Below are 18,224 nucleotides of genomic sequence, written 5' to 3'. Positions count from 1 at the left end.
GTACAATAGGAGACTGTAAAAAGTGGTTCAGTTGATATAGGGACGGATGTAATAGAAGTACAATGATTATTTTCGAATGATAAGCGCAGGTGACTATGATGACGTAGTCAAGACCTAAGGTAAGGCGTGGGTGGTAGGTGGTGGTGTAGATGGTGGGGGAAGGCGCTCCTGTCAGTCCCCCACGGTACCCCGTGTAGTACGCGTCGTGGAACAGAACCCCCCTGTCATCGTTGTCGTGTGCTCTTAGTTTCGCGAGTTGCTTCTGTTGATTGAAAAAAATATAACTTAACCATGGTCTAGTAAAACGCTTTGTGATATATTGAGTAAGTAATTACCAACTATTCAAATACCTAAGTATGATATTTAATAAATTATTATTTTTTTCATTGTACGAAAAAGAATTTTTTTTACAAAAATGTTGAATATTTTAGGAATATTTTCAACGACGAAAGGTTCTGTGCACCATCCAATATCCATAGAACGATCATAGCTTTTTATTGCATGCATGATACGTATGTGGTAGAGTTCTTACGGGTATATACAATTTGTAGATAATATTAGCCTCATTTATATGTAACAAACTACTATTGTAGCTTAAGCGAAATTCTTTTATGCAATACATTATTTTGCGTATGTAAATTATCTACAGAATCTTGGTAAATAAATTGCACAAAACTAGTATTGGTATCCAAGCGAAAACCAACTTATAAAATCGATCCTATTAACAAGTATGATAGTATCATAGTATATGTATAAACCGTTCATGACATCCATGCAAGCCAACTGGATTGCAATAATATAAAAATAAAATTAATATGTAAAAAACTGCTGTAAAAAGATTCAATAGCCTAAACAAAGAAAATGCTACATTACAATGTAAACACTGTTAAATTCTTATGGAACCTATGTCCTTTGATTCTACAGCTTAACAAATGCCATTTTTTATAAAATATGGACCCTTCTCTCTAATAATATATTCTTTTACAATCCTCCGTTAATCGATACGATGTCAACGCACTAAAGACAGTTTTAGCTCAATAATATTTCGGGGCGTCGACGCTACGCATATACTGCAAGCAAAATATTTTTCCTGAATATTTCAACTGTTTTTATTATTAAGTAAATCTTGTTTAACTAAATGCTGATTGTTAAGCAACACACGAAAACTATTATATGAAATAATATGCAACATTTAAAAAGAGAGCAAACTTTAGTAAAGAGTACTGATTTCTCCTTTTTAAATCATAAATCATACATAAATCCATACTAAGAGTCCTCAGTGAAAACATCCTAAGTTAACAATTTCCCAGAGAACTAATAAACACATTTTTTTCCAATAAATGAGATTCTAACAACCTATATATTAATAGGCAAGAATGTTTCTTTAAAACCTTTTTTCTCAGCTTGTGTGCATCGCAGGGAAAATCTACTCATACTGTTACAAATATATTTTCCTGTAGATGTGCAGAATCCGTTTGAAAACTAAAATAGAATGAGAAATAAACACAAAAAATTAATTTGAAATTAAACAAAAATTAGCACGGGCTTTATGGGTTGTCATGCTGGTGACGAAATAACAACGAATTATAAACAGAAAATCAAAACAAATTGAAAAAAATCCAATCACATGATTTATCTACAGTGTGGGGTGAAAAATAGAGAAGTCTGTACAGTGCATCGGATTTTTTAGCTAGAAGCGGGCTGTGGTGTAATATCTTTGAAGATAAACCTTTTTAGTGTGATCATGTTTTCATATGTGTCAAGTTTTGAGGTTAAATCAAAACAAACAAACTTGCATAATATATTCTTTTAATTGACAATAGTTAAATATACTTACTCTACTTTAATAAAATCACTTGGTCATTAAAGAATATTTACTGTGAAATAAAGACGTGATTCCTAATTCCAAATCAACTAATTAATGAATTGTTATTTAATTATTGTCTTCAAATTAAGTGATAGTTGCTTTAAAAATAATTAATTTAACATGAGCAAATATTAAAATATTGAATCTTCTTGCAAAATTAATGTCGATCATTATATTATTAGTTGCTGTGACTGGGATACACATGATAAACTGATGTGACATAATGATGATTTAAGTTTCGTTTAGAAATATCTTAAGACCCAGACCCACCTTTTAAGGGCTTCAATTAAGTTAGGGTTCAGAATTATATACTCTCGATATGACGAGATAAACTTTTATAGACTAATGTTTTGAGTTTTGTCCTATTTAACTTATAATTAACAGCTACATTGTATTGCTAATAATTTACTTATGAAATCTTTTAAGTTTTACCAGGTACCAAACAGGAAAACGTTATACGATAGGCCAAGGTAGCAGATTCGAATTTGGTTTATAAAATACAGTAGCCTAAATACTTAATGTTTTCTAAAAAATCTGACAATGACAAATACTAAATTAATTTATTTGATCTTTAATGAGCATTCTTTCGTAAATTAAAACAACATGCCCCTAATTTACAACGTGCCAGTCTGTTTGTTTTGATTTCACCTAAAAAAATTGACATGTATGAACACATGATCACACTCACTACAGCCAAAAAGGTTCATCCTCAAAGATATTCCAACATACCTCAACCCCTTCTAGCTAAAAAAATCTAACTGTAAGCCTATATATTTTTGGTCGAGTTTCGACCACTGGATGACCTCTAGTACGTATTAAATGTTATTAAATAAACAGCTTTCGTATTTGTTTTTCATTTGTTTGTTTTTTTCAATCACATAATTTAATTCGATTTTACATATATAACCAATTATTACATTTTTAAAATACTATAACACTACTTTTCAGCCTATTTACAGTTGTTGATGGTTTCTTGTGGTATTTTCAAATCATAAAACTTTAATTTAACCTTTTGCTATGAAAATACAATAGTAATTCAATAATATTAAACTGTATGTATCGTTAATACTACCTCAGTATTTTTTATATATTTAAGCTATAATACGATGGTTAAGGAATACTGCAACTCTTTATTTTTGTAAGATAAGCGAGGCCGACGCTCAGCTCAATACTACTGCGGTTGCTCCCATTTGCATTTCTTAGTTGAAATAGCATACATTTGTCTACCAAAAGATCATATTTAACATTTTCTGGGTTAGGATACCACTATTTTACACAACTCAATAATTGTATTATGTTAAAAATAACCGGTCAACAATGTTTATACAATTAGTTCTTCTATTAAAAACAAATCTGTTCTAATTTCTTTTGAGAACGTATAGGTAATATGTTATTTAACGCTAATCGTAATTTTTTATTGTGAAATCAAATGCGTTTTTAAAGTTAAGTTAAATTTTAAACATATAACAACTAAATTAAAACTACATTTGTATGTTACTGTACTTATTGCACAACACAATCATATTATTTTATTTTTATAACCGACTATTATCGAAAAATAGTTGTAGGTATTTAAAAAGTAATATTCAAAAAAGCTCTCATAAGATTAATCTCAGTAAAAATACTCACTTTTGCTAATGCAGTTAAAGCAAAAACTAATAATTACTTGTTCTAAATTTTACTAAAGAAAAAAAAAATTAAAGAATTATCATAATACTAGCTGTAACCCGCGGGCTTTGCCCCGTTTAATTTCTTAATTTTCAAGATTATCTCGTTCGCATGGCTCAATCACGTCCTGGTTGAAGTTTGTTCGCTACGCTCACTCACCTTTAGGTTGGAGCTCGTTCGCTACGCTCACTCACCTTTAGGTTGGAGCTCGTTCGCTGCGCTCACTTGCCTTCAGGTTAGCTCGTTCGCTACGCTAACTCGCCTCCAGGTTGAAGTTCGTTCGCTACGCTCACTCACCTTTTGGTTGCAAATTAGCTGTTGTCATAAATGTAAAAGAAATAATAGTGCTGCACCCTGTTGGTAATCCTTGTAAATTTAATGCTATTGAACATCATAGAACAGAACCAACTTGTTTAGTTGAAACAGCTGTTAAGATTCATTAATTCCATTTCTCATAAGGTTAACATGGGAAACTCCAGAGCCACTGGGGCGGAGCCCGAAAGGATTTTTGAAATAAGAATATGCCTATATGTTAATCGGGAATGTGAGCTATCATCATGCCAAATTTCAGCCCAATCCGACCAGTATTTTTCGCGTTCACTTGTCACAAACATACATCCATACATCCATACATCCAAACTTTCTCATTTATAATATTAGTAGGATAAAAACATGAAGTATACATTTTAACCTCTGCTATATATTTTTAAACCACAGTGAAAGATAGTGTTTTAGCGTCTTAAAAAATTACACTTTCTTAAAAGATTAATCTAAACAAAATTATGGACTTATTAGATTACACTTTATTAGATGCAATCGTTCAATTTTATAAGACCCATTAACAAATTTAAAATTTAGAAAAATATAAATAATTTGAACATTGTTAAACTAACTGTTTACGGTACTAGAGAGCCTAAATACCTTTTTATTAAACCAGTATACAGTATGTTGTTAAGGTTTACTTTATTAAAGATCGTAATGTAATGCTATATCTTTAATGAATCTCTTTGTAAGAAAATGTATCAAGTATAAGCTTTTTTACTGTAGACGTAGACAATATTATTTTCAACTCCATATACAGTTTAATACCAGAGTAAAATAAGTTCTTGCCTTGTAACGATGGTATTTTTGCATATATTTTAAATTGAATGATGTGTCTCTTTGCCCAATTAATGAATATATTTTAGAGGTTGATTTTGTCGAAAGAAGCATACTACGAGACACAATAAACACATCCTTAATTTAATAACCAGATAAAACTACTATAACAATCCTTAGTATAGCAGTGGGGAATCATATATATTAATTTGTAGGGTTTTAAATTTTTTGTAAACTAACTGAATAAGTAAATAGAGGAGCGGTTCAGCGAGCCCTTTATCTGAAAGTATTTGCGATTCAAAACTTAATTTTATTGCATTAACTGTTATAAAACGGTGATATTGTTTAATCTAAAAAGTTAATATTTAATTTTCAATTAATTAATTAATAGACAATAGCATCAGTCCACGAGCCAGAGTTAGCAATGTCTGGTTAGTTTGAAAGGTCAGTGTAGTTGTTCTTGCATTCATAATGACTCTTTACAAAACAGACATTGCAGTGAATTAAAACATACTCTGAAACAGAGTTGCAATGTAACTACTATGCAATGTAGCTACTTACAGATGCAAGATGAGAGCGGGGTGAGGTGTAATGCAGTGTGCATTGTGCAGCTTTGTTACATACCAAAAGCCAGCTGATCTGTACAGTACTGCAGCATCTATCTATATATATAAAATCCAATGTATGTTTGTATGTTTGTATATTTGTATGTTTGTCCTTTATGGACTCCAAAACCGCTCGACAGATTGTAATGAAACTTTTAGGCATTATTAAGCATTATTCAAGAATGGTTTGTGTGAAGTTTGGTGCAGATCCGTCAATAGGGCTCCGCCCCAGTGGCTCTGGAGGCAAGTGAGCGCAGCGAACGAGCTCTAACCTAAAGGTGGGTGAGCGTAGCGAACGAACTTCAACCAGGACGTGATTGAGCCATGCGAACGAGCTCATCTTGAAAATGACCGAGCATGTGACATAAAACCACAATAGGACAGGACGACGTCTGTCGGGCCAGCTAGTTCTATATATAATTAAGTTTTAAAAATCTTTGTACAACTAAATCTAGAGTTCTGCTGGACCGATTTTATTAATTAATGGGTCGTTGGAAAGCTTAAGTCGTGTGGATTTGCAAATAATTATAAAATTGTGATTTTATTAAATATTTGTGGTAAAAAATTAAAAATAACAAAAATACATTAAAAACTGGGGTTTTCAAGTTTCTGTTTTCAAGATTCTATTCGTAGCCAGCTCCCTTTATTAAGTATTGTCAAGAATTACATAGTAGTTATTTGTAGTAAATTTTATTCTCTTTCAGAATATCACATTCACTTTGGTCGATTTTTTCTCCATTTAAAAGATATTGGCAATAATCTAAGTGATCTCCAAATGTATAGTGGTGAGAAATTTCTGAATTATATACATTTTTGTTAAATTTTGTACAACTAAATCTAGACTTCTACCGGAGCGATTTTGTTACTTAATGGGTCGTTAGAAAGCCTAATTTGTGTAGATTTGCAAATAATTATGAAAATTTGAATTTATTAGATATTTAAGGTAAAAAAATAAAAAATAATACATTTAAAACTCCTTTTATTCCAGGTTTATATTTTTAATTTTATATTTGTAGCCAACTTTAGGCTGCCTTTATTGAGTATATTAAAGAAATTCATAATTGTAATTTGTAGGAAATTGTATTCTCTTTCAGAATATCACCTTCCACTTTGGTCGATTTCCTCTCCGTTTCAAAGTTATTTGCAAAAACGTTAAGCAACCTCCAGGTTTATAGTAGTGAGAAAATATTGAATTAAAGATGTTGTTGTTAAACTTTGTACAATTAAATCTACAGTTCTACTGAACCGATTTTATTTATTAATAGGTCGTTGGATAGCCTAATTTGTGAAGATTCGCGAATAATTATTAAAGTACTGTTGAGGTTGCAAGCAAGATCGTTTGGCTATAAATCGATGATAAATAACTCCATTTTTTTGAACAATTTGTGTTGATCGTGATTTAGCTGCGTCCTTTAATGAAATGGAAGCTGGTACAGTATTCCAATGAAGGTTCTTAGGTCAAAACAAATAGAATAACGTAATTAGAATTAAGTAAATAAATCTAAAACTAAAATCCATATCCAAGATATAATCAAATTTATATTTTCTGATTGAGCTATACAGTATCTTGAACTTAACTAATTAAAACTATCAATATCTCAAGTGAAAGCCTTTGAAGTATTTTAAGACCAAGACATATAAAATAACTTAAATAAAATAGAGTTACGTATCATTGATTGCAGATAGGTACTAAAACGATTGTATTTATTGTTGATTCGTGATTCAGCAGTGTGCTTTAGGTAGTCCGATCTTAATAATCAATAGCTCAAATGAAAGCTGGTATTTCACTTAAGGTGTTTAGATCAAAATGTATAATGTCTGGAACACTTCTGGAACTGTTGGAATACATCTTCAATTAAAGAGAAAAAATTAATTCGTCGAGTAATACATTAGATAAATTAATGATGATGCTTGATGACAAATATTTGCATGCATAGCTTTATTTTAAGACCAAAATTATGAAAATTGGGCAGGTAGGAGAGCCCTTCTGTAAACCATCGCCCGCCTGCAAAACATTGAACTCGAAAAAAAAATTTAACCCTCATACGAAATGTACAGGGAGGCAGTTTGTGCATAACTTGAAATATACGTCAAAATCAAAATGAATACCGATGCTTGATGGCAAATCTGCGGTACGTCCACACCTTTATGAAAATCGGTCGGGTAGATGAGCTAATAATCAAATCATACGAAACAAGTGTTAATAACTCAACAGCTTATTGTTATATTGTTATCTAATTATTTTTTCTTTGATTAATTGTTGTTGTTTACAATTTGCATTCATGTTTAAAGTGTGTTCCTTATGTTAAATGTGTGATTTTAATGTTATGTGCTTAAACTGTACCATTAATATTAGTGAGTAAAGTGGTGTATGGATTTCATAACCATTATTTTACTAGAGACCGTTGTATTTAACCACAACGGGCACTGTTGCTAGTTCTATAATATTTTATAACTAATTATTTACTGTAAAAGTTTTTACCTCAAAATTAATTCATGTTGCAGTATTTTGTAAATGCATACATACCTTCATTGGTTCTGGTAGTTTTGTCAGCAAATGCAATGGACTTAAAGTATGTAAGTTAGCTGATACAGCCTTAAGTATAACCATGTATAAAAATAATACAATAATACAATAATAAATAATAAACTATAAAAAAATATTACTTAAAATTTCCATACAATCCATTGCATTGTCATAGTCAATAGCTCAATGACTAGATTGGAGTGGTATGTTCTCCTTATAGGCTGTCCGGAAAGAAAAACCAATAACTTGAAATTTGAAGGCTCGATAACTAACCATTGTTGTGGTTTACTACCTTGAAGAAATTAATGTTAAATGAATGTTCAGATGTACTATTAAATGTTAAATTTGTAAGTACATATCTTCAAAATTAGTTATCAAACTAATTTTTATAGAATGAGCTGGAGATGTGCATAATCAAAATAATATCTTTAAAAATTCTTTACATACAATTTTAAATAACTTAGCTTAAAAACTCAATAAAAGTAGTCTAAACTTATTTGATTCGTATATATTTTAATTAGTAAATATCGGACGATATCCTTAACGTTTACCTTAGAGTGAATAAACTTATTAAACTATTATATTTTCTACAACTTATCCTTATTAAATCTGAAGCAAAAACACATTCTTTAAAGAAGCAAACCTAAATATACCAAAGTTTTTATACTGCAGGTAGGATTAACGAAATACGTATTAACTGTGGGAAACCCCGTTCTTATAAAACTTAAATGAAACATCTAGAAATCAACTTGTAATGTGCAAATTTGCTGCTAATGAAATGTTTTTTCGCACATGTATAGCAGGTATGTGGGTTTCTGTCTAACCCCAGAACCTGGATCGATAGATTTAACCACTGTAATAGTTATCCAGTTTTAATCATGCCATTTTACACTTTGGAATAAGTAATTTTATTACCTCAGAGTAATGGAACATCATAAAAAAAGATTAAACAAGTTTCCACTTACCACGTTGATGTAACGCTTATATATATATAATGCTTATATAATGCTTATATATTAAGCATTTACAATTTAAGTTTCACAATAATTAAGTTGTACGTAAATCTTCTTTAAAGCAAAGAAAACGTTTCTTTTAAGAATCAAGAAACAAGCAATAAAAGTTCACTGTCTGTTGTTTTTCTGAATTTTTATATAACATTTTTTTATTATTAGAATGGCAAATACTCTTGTGCTCTAGAAAATTTGATGATCCTTTATAAACCATTACGCTATGTCGCTACACTAAGAAGTGTTACTTCTATAAGTTCCAAATGACGTATTGGCTTACCGTATTTGGAATAGTCACTGTATATTGAAACTACTTGTAAATATTGATAATAGTTGAACATACAAAATAGCTCATTTATCATGTTAGTTCAATTAAATTAGTCCTAGGCACTCTTAGTAAGGAGTAGTTTTCCAACTCTGTCTGAAAAAGATAAATTAATTGTTTTACAGGCCACAACTTAGTTATTAATTAAAAGTTAAAATGGACTTAAGGAACATTTATTTATATTTTATAACTTTTAGAAAGCTTAAAATGAATTTTAATGTCATTTGACTATGATGTGAAGTGGTCTTGAAATTTCAGTAAATAAACCGTCTTCACCCTCTTTACTTTGTCTGTGGTGATGGCTTAGCAAACCTAAACCGATTTTTGCAATCTATTTCTTGCCCTAAATCATGTACAAACGAGTTTGGTATTTATGTTTTATCACAACGCAGTTTTTACATATTTAAAGAAGAAGCATTCAGTAAAGGATAACGACACGTGGTTATTATATAACTTCTTTTTCTGTCCATATTTGTTGTTACATTGATGATACACTCATCAATGTAAGGCTGTGGTCGTTGAAGCGAAGTGTCAACGCTTCGCGCCTCTTACAATAAAGTCGAGTGATTACGTAACATTAATTAAGCTGACAGTGCTGACGTCACGTCAACGAGTCAAGTGTTGACGTTGACTCGGTGTAATGGATTTACATAATTGAACATGTTAATAGGTCTTTTCAGTCATAAATCTTAATTAAATATGGCAAACCTTAGAATTTGCTCCTAACGATTATTTTAAAGCATTTATAACATTCTGTTTACTTTCCTAGAAGATATAAGTGCTTTATTTCAAACAATCACTAATTTTACCTTTGCAATGAAGGCTGGTTATAGTTCTCCAATAATATACGTAGAGTAATGTTTTAATTAGATGAGTGTGAAAAATCATATTTGTTTTTTATGGTATTTTGCTATTTAAACACTATTTTGTTTTTTATTTATTTTGTTTTTGATTGGTCCATGCTATTTGATATCTATATCTATAAAAGGAAAACTATGTATGTATGTATGTAATGTATGCACCTTATGGACTCCGAAACCGCTCGACAGATTGTAATGAAACTCGTAATCATTATTCAAGGATGGTTTGTGTGAAGTTTGGAGCAGATCCGTCAAAAGGGCTCCGCCCCAGAGGGTTCTAAGGGCTCCAGTGTCACTCTTGGAACTACAACGTTTACAAATCTATATATTAATTTGAAACTGGTTTTCTTTGTGACAGTTAATTTAAAAGAATGGCTGGGCGTAGAAACTCGGTAGAGGTGTCTAAAGAAAGGTATTGGTCTGTAGATGAGCCATCAAAAGAGAAACATGGTGAATTTCCTTGGGGCTTTGCCCCAGTGGCCTTTAAATTCCCATCCCATGTTATTCTTATGGAGGAAAACAGGGTTTTTGTCACAGCTAATTGAGAGAACGGCTGGGCGTAGAAACTTGGTAGGGGTCTCTAAAGAAAGGTTTTGGTCTGTAGATGAGTAATGAAAAGATAAACGAGGTAAATTTCCTTAGAGCTCTGCCCCAGAAGCCTTTTAAGTTCCCTCAGCAGATTTGTTTACATTACGACCATATGCAAATTTTACACTACTTTTTTATGAAATAGCTGTTAATGTTTGAATTGTGATTTACTAAATTTGTCAAAATGAAGTATTTGCAATGGTTTTTTCAGATTTTAAAATTAATTTTCTTCTGCATCATGTCATGTTTTGCAATATAATGTTCTATTACCAAATCAGTGGAACATCCTAATATCACATTAACTCTTTAAATTAATTCTTATGGAGTTAACTTATATCTATTGTATGGGTTGGTTACTGCCTTTTTTACCACTTCTTGGAGATTGTACGTAGGCATGTTGCACGTAGACAATATTCTTTGGCGTATTGCATCTGTAGACGATATTTGGGTTGGTGTAATTATTACAATGGAAAAACGTGATAAATCCTGGACAATTTGATATACTAAAAATAAAAACGAATTAACACTGTGCTACATTAATTTCTTGAGCAATCATTGAAAGAGCCGATTTGCAAACAATGGAAACATAGGAAAGACAAAAAACATAACCAAGTAGAACAAATATAAATAATATTTTTTTTTTCATTTATAATCGTTATTATAGAAAATCTAATGCGGCTATGAGTGGGAAACATTTGTAGAAAACACTAAAAAACTAAATCAGCTTTTGAAAAAAGATAAGATATTTACAAAAAAAATTTGATTATATCTAACTGTTGTGTACATCTTGTGTATTTCCATAATCTTTGAGGCGACTCTTATAAAGTCATCGGAAATTATGACTGTTATTCGTTTTTAAAAACGCCTGTAATGCTTTGCAATTGCTCAAATTCGAGCAACAGGTACACTAGTAAATATCATTTTAAAACAGATGTTAACTTTCACCAACTGTTGGTTTGAATAATCACAACATTCTGTATTAGTCATGATTTGGAATATTGCCACAATATATCCACAGAATGCAGCAGAGGAAACTATTTAATTTTTAGATAAGTCCAAATATATTAAACCCCAATCGCAGCACACCTGTTCACTCAATAACGTTTGAATTCTCCCTACTGTATTAAAAATGTGAACATAAAAAGTAAAGACCTTTATCAAAGTAGAAAATTTATACATTAATACACCTAATAAATATATAAAGATATGGATTATAAAGAACAAATTACCATTTAAAATTATAGTTCTTAGCGCAGCAACGCGGGACGGTTAACTAACTGCTAGCTGTGTAATAATAAAAACTGTTCTAACACTATAATATATACTACAGATTAAGTTAGTTTCAATTTGTAAATAACATAATGGTTATTCGTTTATTCAAACTGACAGTCAAACAGTCACCTGGTTTTTGTCGAATATCTTTTGCACGGTTTAATCATATTCATCAATCGATTTTTTATTCAATTAGTTGTTAATCGTATAAAAAACTATTGCATGACAAACTTCAGGAAAATAACTCTTTCAATAGTTGAACCACTAACGAATGAATGTAAGCTAACATCAAATGTTATATTTTTTGTAATATGTCAACGGTTGAAAAACACTCATGGCTGTAAATAAATAGCTTTGGTAAAGCAGCGCCTCTTTAATTAAACGTCCAAACGATATATTGGGCTAATTGATTTTTGTCGTAAATCGACACAGTGTCACTCTGTATTTAAAATCTAAAAAAAGGTTGTTGAAATACCTGTATGAAAAACCTTTAGAAAATAATGACTTTTAAAATAAAAAAAAATAAAAAAGTAATAATATAATTCTATTTTTTTGTTATAAATGTTTTTTCCTAAAGGTTAGAGCAAGCATTACATTTTTAAATCTTTGATGACAATTTTTACGAAATGTTTTGAATAATAATATTTATTCAGTACACATTAAAACTAAGTAACTTTAGATTTCAATTTACCACGACAAATTTAGTGCTGGTAAGCCATTTGGAATAGAAACTCTTTCAGAGCTTTGGAGAAGAAGTACAACACCCATCCATGTAATAACCTCTTTCTAGGAGTACTTCAAAGCATAGTTTACCAAGCCACACACAACCAAGCAAACTTCTAAAAACAAACGAAACTTTTCCAATTTACAGAGCAAAAATAGTTTCCCTTGGTGGAACCCTCGGCTCTGGGCAAGTTCTGTATTGCAGTAATTTCTCCTCAGGCAATGTTGTAGACCAATAAATCTAACTGACTTTTCGTCAGACAAAAAATGTCGCAGTTCCTAAAATAATGGCTTTATAAATGCAAATTATTGTACCTCCTTGGCAATAGATTTTTACAGAAAATGCCATAAAGTCTTGTGGATACGTTTCATTAATAGTTTATGTGCCTTGAAGTGCAAATACAATTAATGACTTTGACAGTGCAAGATTGGATAAATATTATAATCCAAGATAGGGAAGACTGTCAAATGGGTGTTGTACCCCCGCCCCCTAACTATAACCTACGAGCCACTCATCATATAACAAAAAAATAATAAATATAGTTACAATTAATTCTTTAAAAGATACTAAATATTTTTCAAAAATCTTGAATGAATGTACATAAACCGATGGATGTGTAATATATGACAAATATTTGTTAAGTAATATTTTGAATGAACTGAATTTTTTAATCAGCAACTTGTAAATTCTTTGTACAATAAAAATCTCAGTTGTAAAAAAATTAAGCCTCTGAATTGTTTCGTTGTTGTAACAATAGATTTACCCAATTCTACGAGAAGATAAATAGTGAGTAGGATTTTTAAAGCTCATAAAAGGGGGAAATATATATTATTATCCGTGCTAATTTGCAATTTAATTATGTGCACATAGATATAAATGTTTAAGTGCAATGTTTTACTAAAATTCCTTTAAATTGTTTTGGGATGATACGATGGCACATTTATTTTAATTACCAATTTAATGTATACAAACAAAGTATTTACCTATGTGACCTTTTCAAACAACATCATGAATGGGAACTAACTGCAGATATAATAAATAATAAGGTCCAGTTTATGATTTGATTGGTATATAGCGAAGAGTTTATTATTTAAGTATTGAAAGAAGTGGTATTTGACGAAAGCCAATTTCGCGCAACCAAAACCAATCAAGGAGGCTGATGACTTGACGAATGGGTTCCTTAACTTGATTACATTATTGATTGCTTTCTATAAACTTTAGCTTACATTCCGTGGTTGGATCAACTTTTCTTATTTTCACTCTACACAGCATTTCACAGTTTGATTTGCTAAAGCTTATCTGACCTAAACAGAATTAAATCGTTGGTTTGTAAATCACAGTTATTATTCTAGAATCTGACAGCAACATTATTGAATTAAAATGTTGTTATAATAAAAATTTTAAGTATATAAAAATACCTATGATAAAACGTTTAAATTTAAAAGTGTAAGGCAAATAATTAGTCGTCCGTAGGCACGCGATTTGGTAATAACGATACAACTCTTGTTTAGTTTTTGGTATCAAATTAGAAAAGATTGTGCCTATTACGGAGAGACCATCTGTCACGTAGTTATGATAAGGCATTTTTATCTTAAAGCTTCAGAATTAATTCTATGTAACCACCTTAGATGTTTTGTGTTTAACTTGTTAAGTTAAATATACAAAATCTGTGGTTTAGACCAGTAAAATGTGTGTAATTGTTTTACGTAGAACTAGTTGACACAAGTCATAAAATTCTTTAGGCATAAAATAATTTAGTTTTACAGCAATTACTGTACCGAAAAAGTGTATGCAGTGATCTTATCACCATCCATGTGTTGGTAAGAATGTCAAGAGTGGAAATGGTTTGTAGTTTTAGCGTCACTCAGAATACTAGAGTCCACTTACCCAAACATGTGGGTGCAAGATGCTGACAAAGGGTTTGTCATGTATTGGCGTCGTCACGTGGACTGCCGGAAGTTTACTCGCCCTCTAAATGTTTGTTTGTGATTGCAGGGTTGAGGAAAGTGGGATAGTCACTTATTAGCATTGTCACGTGTACCGCTGGCAGTCTACTCGCCCTCTAAATGTTTGTTTGTGCAGTGGGATAGTCACTTATTAGCATTGTCACGTGTGCTGCTGGCAGTCTACTCGCCCTCTAAATGTTTGTTTGTGTTTGCAGGGTTGGGACAGTGGGATAGTCACTTATTAGCATTGTCACGTGTACTGCTGGCAGTCTACTCGCCTTCTAAATGTTTGTTTGTGTTTGCAGGGTTGAGGAAAGTGGGATAGTCACTTATTGGCATTGTCACGTGTAGGCCTACTGCTAGCAGTCTACTCGCCCTATAAATGTTTGTGTTTGCAGGGTTGGGACAGTGGGATAGTCACTTATTAGCATTGTCACGTGTACTGCTGGCAGTCTACTCGCCCTCTAAATGCGTGTTGGTGTTTGCAGGATACGGATAGTGAGTTAGTGGAGTAGTGGCGACGTCAAGTGTACTGCTGGCTATCTACTAGCATTCTACATGATTTCTCTGTCTTTGCAGGATGCGGACAGTGGGTTAGTGGAGTAGTGGCGACGTCAAGTGTACTGCTGGCTATCTACTAGCATTCTACATGATTTCTCTGTCTTTGCAGGATGCGGACAGTGGGTTAGTGGTGTAGTGGCGACGTCACGTGTCCTGCCGGCAGTCTACTCGCCCTCTAAATGCCCGGATGGCGATGTATCTGTTTGCCAGTCGGATTTCGGCGGCAGTGTGTGTTCGCACCCCGCCGTCACCGACGCTCACCACCACCCCCGCGCCGCCGCCGTCGTCCTGGCCTGACCACGCCTCCACCTCCGTCACCACCGGGCGTCAGGTCTGCCTCCTGCAGCCGAGGAAGGCAAAGACCCACAAGAAGGTCAGTTATGGCTATTTACTATAGACCATTTTGTAACAGTTTAGAGCATTATTGATGACTTGGTTGATGAACCGTAGCTAGACTTGGCACGCTCAGTATTGTGTTATGAGTATTTGTCTAAGCAATGCTAGTGCATTACACTTGGTATCAGGTTCGGTTAAAAGTCAGGCAACCTGTAGGGTGCTAATGCGTCATTTAGTCGAGGCGGAGTGCTAGAGGGCCTGAGTATATCTGTGTTAGTACTTGTGTCAATGCATTTGGGTTAACAAAAGGAAAGTAACATCAATTAACAGACATAACAAGCTTGAAATATTTGACACTGTTAGTACTGTTTGTTAAGGGACAGGAGAAAAGTTCCACACACATGTAGCTAGCCAGTAGTAAAAGAATCCTGAATTGATCACACTACTTTCTAAAATCTTACTCTACTCTGTTGGACAAAGACCAAGGAATTTTTGTCACATCACTTCAAGTTGGGTCAACAGGTGACCTAAGCCCTCGGGACAGTTTTTCTTTCAGTTTATTTACCACATAGACCGCATTTTGGTCAATGCTGAGTTTCTGGGCACGCATATTACCTGAATGTGTGACACAAAGGCAGTTATCATCGGATTATGTCTACCGACTGCAGTCCTACATACTTTTGTGCCTCAAGTGCGTACGAGTGCTCTTCAGTTCTTCCTGATCCTGCCCAGTAGATGCCGATATAGGTATTCTAAACACAAACCTTAACAATCCGGTATATTAATATTTGTGAAATGCAATTCGGCTGATATTTTTTTACGATTGAAGGTGGTGTTGGCGGTGACGCCTGAAGACTTGGAAGGCCGAGTGCGAAACCCAGACAACCAGGGACATCCACCACCTTACCATGAGTCTGTGAGTATTGTAGTGTGCGCTTCACATAGATTTGTTAATACTTATAGAAACAAACACAATTGCTTTACCAACATCAATGACGGTATTTGGGAGTTGACAGCTGGTCTGACTATTTACTACTTAACTAAATACATTTATCATAATAGGTACAAGGTTATGAATTAGATATTGTATGGATGATAGTAGATATAATCTATAAAATTATTAGAGGTTTGTATGGCATCGTTTACTATGTTCGACAGACCATTATGATGAAAATGTTTTCGTGACGGCAAGTCTGAAAATGAAAACGTGTTTTTGTCATGAAACTGTTCTTATGGCTTACTGTAAATATGAAAACAGCAATTGCAGCTTACACATAAAAAAACGCATATTTGATGCAAAATACCCCCGCCGCAGTAATCCTGCCGACTAAGCGAATTTCCGTTTGTCTGAATTGATTTTCAGTTAAATATATTTTAATAACATTAGGTTTAACGATTACCTAGGTTTGCTGCTACAAGGAACTTAATAAAGTGTGTTTTTGAGTAGAATATTGATAGCTTAGTACAAAATAAATCAATTTGCCAAGTTTGATCAAAATATATCCATAAACAAGCAAATTACAACATTTGACAATATTCTCCATAAGAATAACATGGGAATTTTAAATTTAAAATTTTTTTAATTTTCTCCGTTACTTATAATCGAACAAAAATACTTTTATATACTAAATTATTTGTTTTTTTAAGCTCTTTAAAAAGGCCTAGAGAGAAATTGGGAAATTTAGTGTTTTGAGGGTCAAAAGTGAGAAAAACCAATTTTTACCCCATAAAACCCCCCCTAAAGCCCCGTTCCCATGGTCCGATCATGCTGGTTCGCGAACTCATTCAAGTTTATCTCGCTTTACACCTTTAAAACCAAATTTCATCAAAATCGGACCAATATTACTCAAGTTATCGCGTTCACGGACGTATATATATATATATATATATAAATCTCTATATATATATATATATATAAATCTATATATATGTATATATAAATCTATATATATATATATAGATTTATATATATAGATTTATATATATATATATATATACAAATTTTTACGAATGGTGTTTTTGGCCTCTGGGGACATCAAAATGAAAAAGTAAATCGGTCCCGGGTCTAGGTCTTACCGTGCCACCTACGGTAATAGCTACTTCCCTATAGGGAAATTCGCTAAAACTAGATATTTTGTGATATTTGAATATTAATAAGTAATCAAGGACACTATTTTGATACATACCACATCATATTACAAAATTAAACTGCTTTATACCAATAAAGATCCATAAGATGCCTGTAAAAATATTAATTTACTGCAATCGACAATCTAAATAAAATTGTTCAATATCATTGTGCTTGTAGGGTTCAGTGTGCATTTCCTACCTGCACAGGGTGATCGACAAGCTGTGATTTACGTGTTAGTTTTATTTTGTAATTAGTAGAAAGTATTATATATAATATTCTAATAAAATATTTGAGACTTACTTTTCTTGTATATAAGAAACAGCATTGATAAATAATGTAATCCATTTCATATTAACAGACTATTGTTCTAAATAATTTTAGAGTGCTGACGCTACAAGTCCATTTTTAATTAAAACAAAAGTGTTTAATGAAGGTGCTATAAAGATGATTTCTTTATCTGATGCAATTACACGAGAAAGATAATTAAGATCCTTTACTTTGAAAGTTAAGTAAGGTAATAAAAACTCTAGCTGCTTCAACTAAATCTTTGCCTTTGTAAAACAAAAAACATCCATTTGATATCAGAAATTCATAAAAGTTACAAACATATAAAATAAATATCACGTTTTCGTATTTGTGTTTCTCATTTTGAGTATCTCAGTATTACTACAGTAATACCATGTATTTCAAATATTTCAAAAGCCATATA

At 32.2% G+C, this 18,224-nt stretch overlaps 1 protein-coding gene across 1 annotated transcript in view; it reads left to right on the top strand.

Annotated features, from left to right (window-relative positions):
- Positions 1 to 201: 201 nt before the first annotated feature.
- Positions 202 to 18,224, top strand: part of LOC129001632 (ras-GEF domain-containing family member 1B-like) — a 28,326-nt gene continuing 10,303 nt past the window's right edge. Inside the window, exons 1-3 of the mRNA XM_054429002.1 lie at positions 202 to 323; positions 15,158 to 15,421; positions 16,214 to 16,300. Coding sequence (XP_054284977.1) covers positions 15,236 to 15,421; positions 16,214 to 16,300 — 273 coding nt within the window. The 5' untranslated portion in view covers positions 202 to 323; positions 15,158 to 15,235. The remainder of the gene's footprint in view (positions 324 to 15,157; positions 15,422 to 16,213; positions 16,301 to 18,224) is intronic.

The sequence above is a fragment of the Macrosteles quadrilineatus genome, unplaced genomic scaffold (assembly GCF_028750875.1).
Source record: "Macrosteles quadrilineatus isolate MER2022 unplaced genomic scaffold, UCM_ALF_1.0 Scaffold_1__1_contigs__length_201487025, whole genome shotgun sequence".
Lineage (NCBI taxonomy): Eukaryota > Metazoa > Arthropoda > Insecta > Hemiptera > Cicadellidae > Macrosteles > Macrosteles quadrilineatus.
Note: the sequence above shows the minus strand (reverse complement) of the source record. Positions and strands in the feature narration are given on the sequence as shown.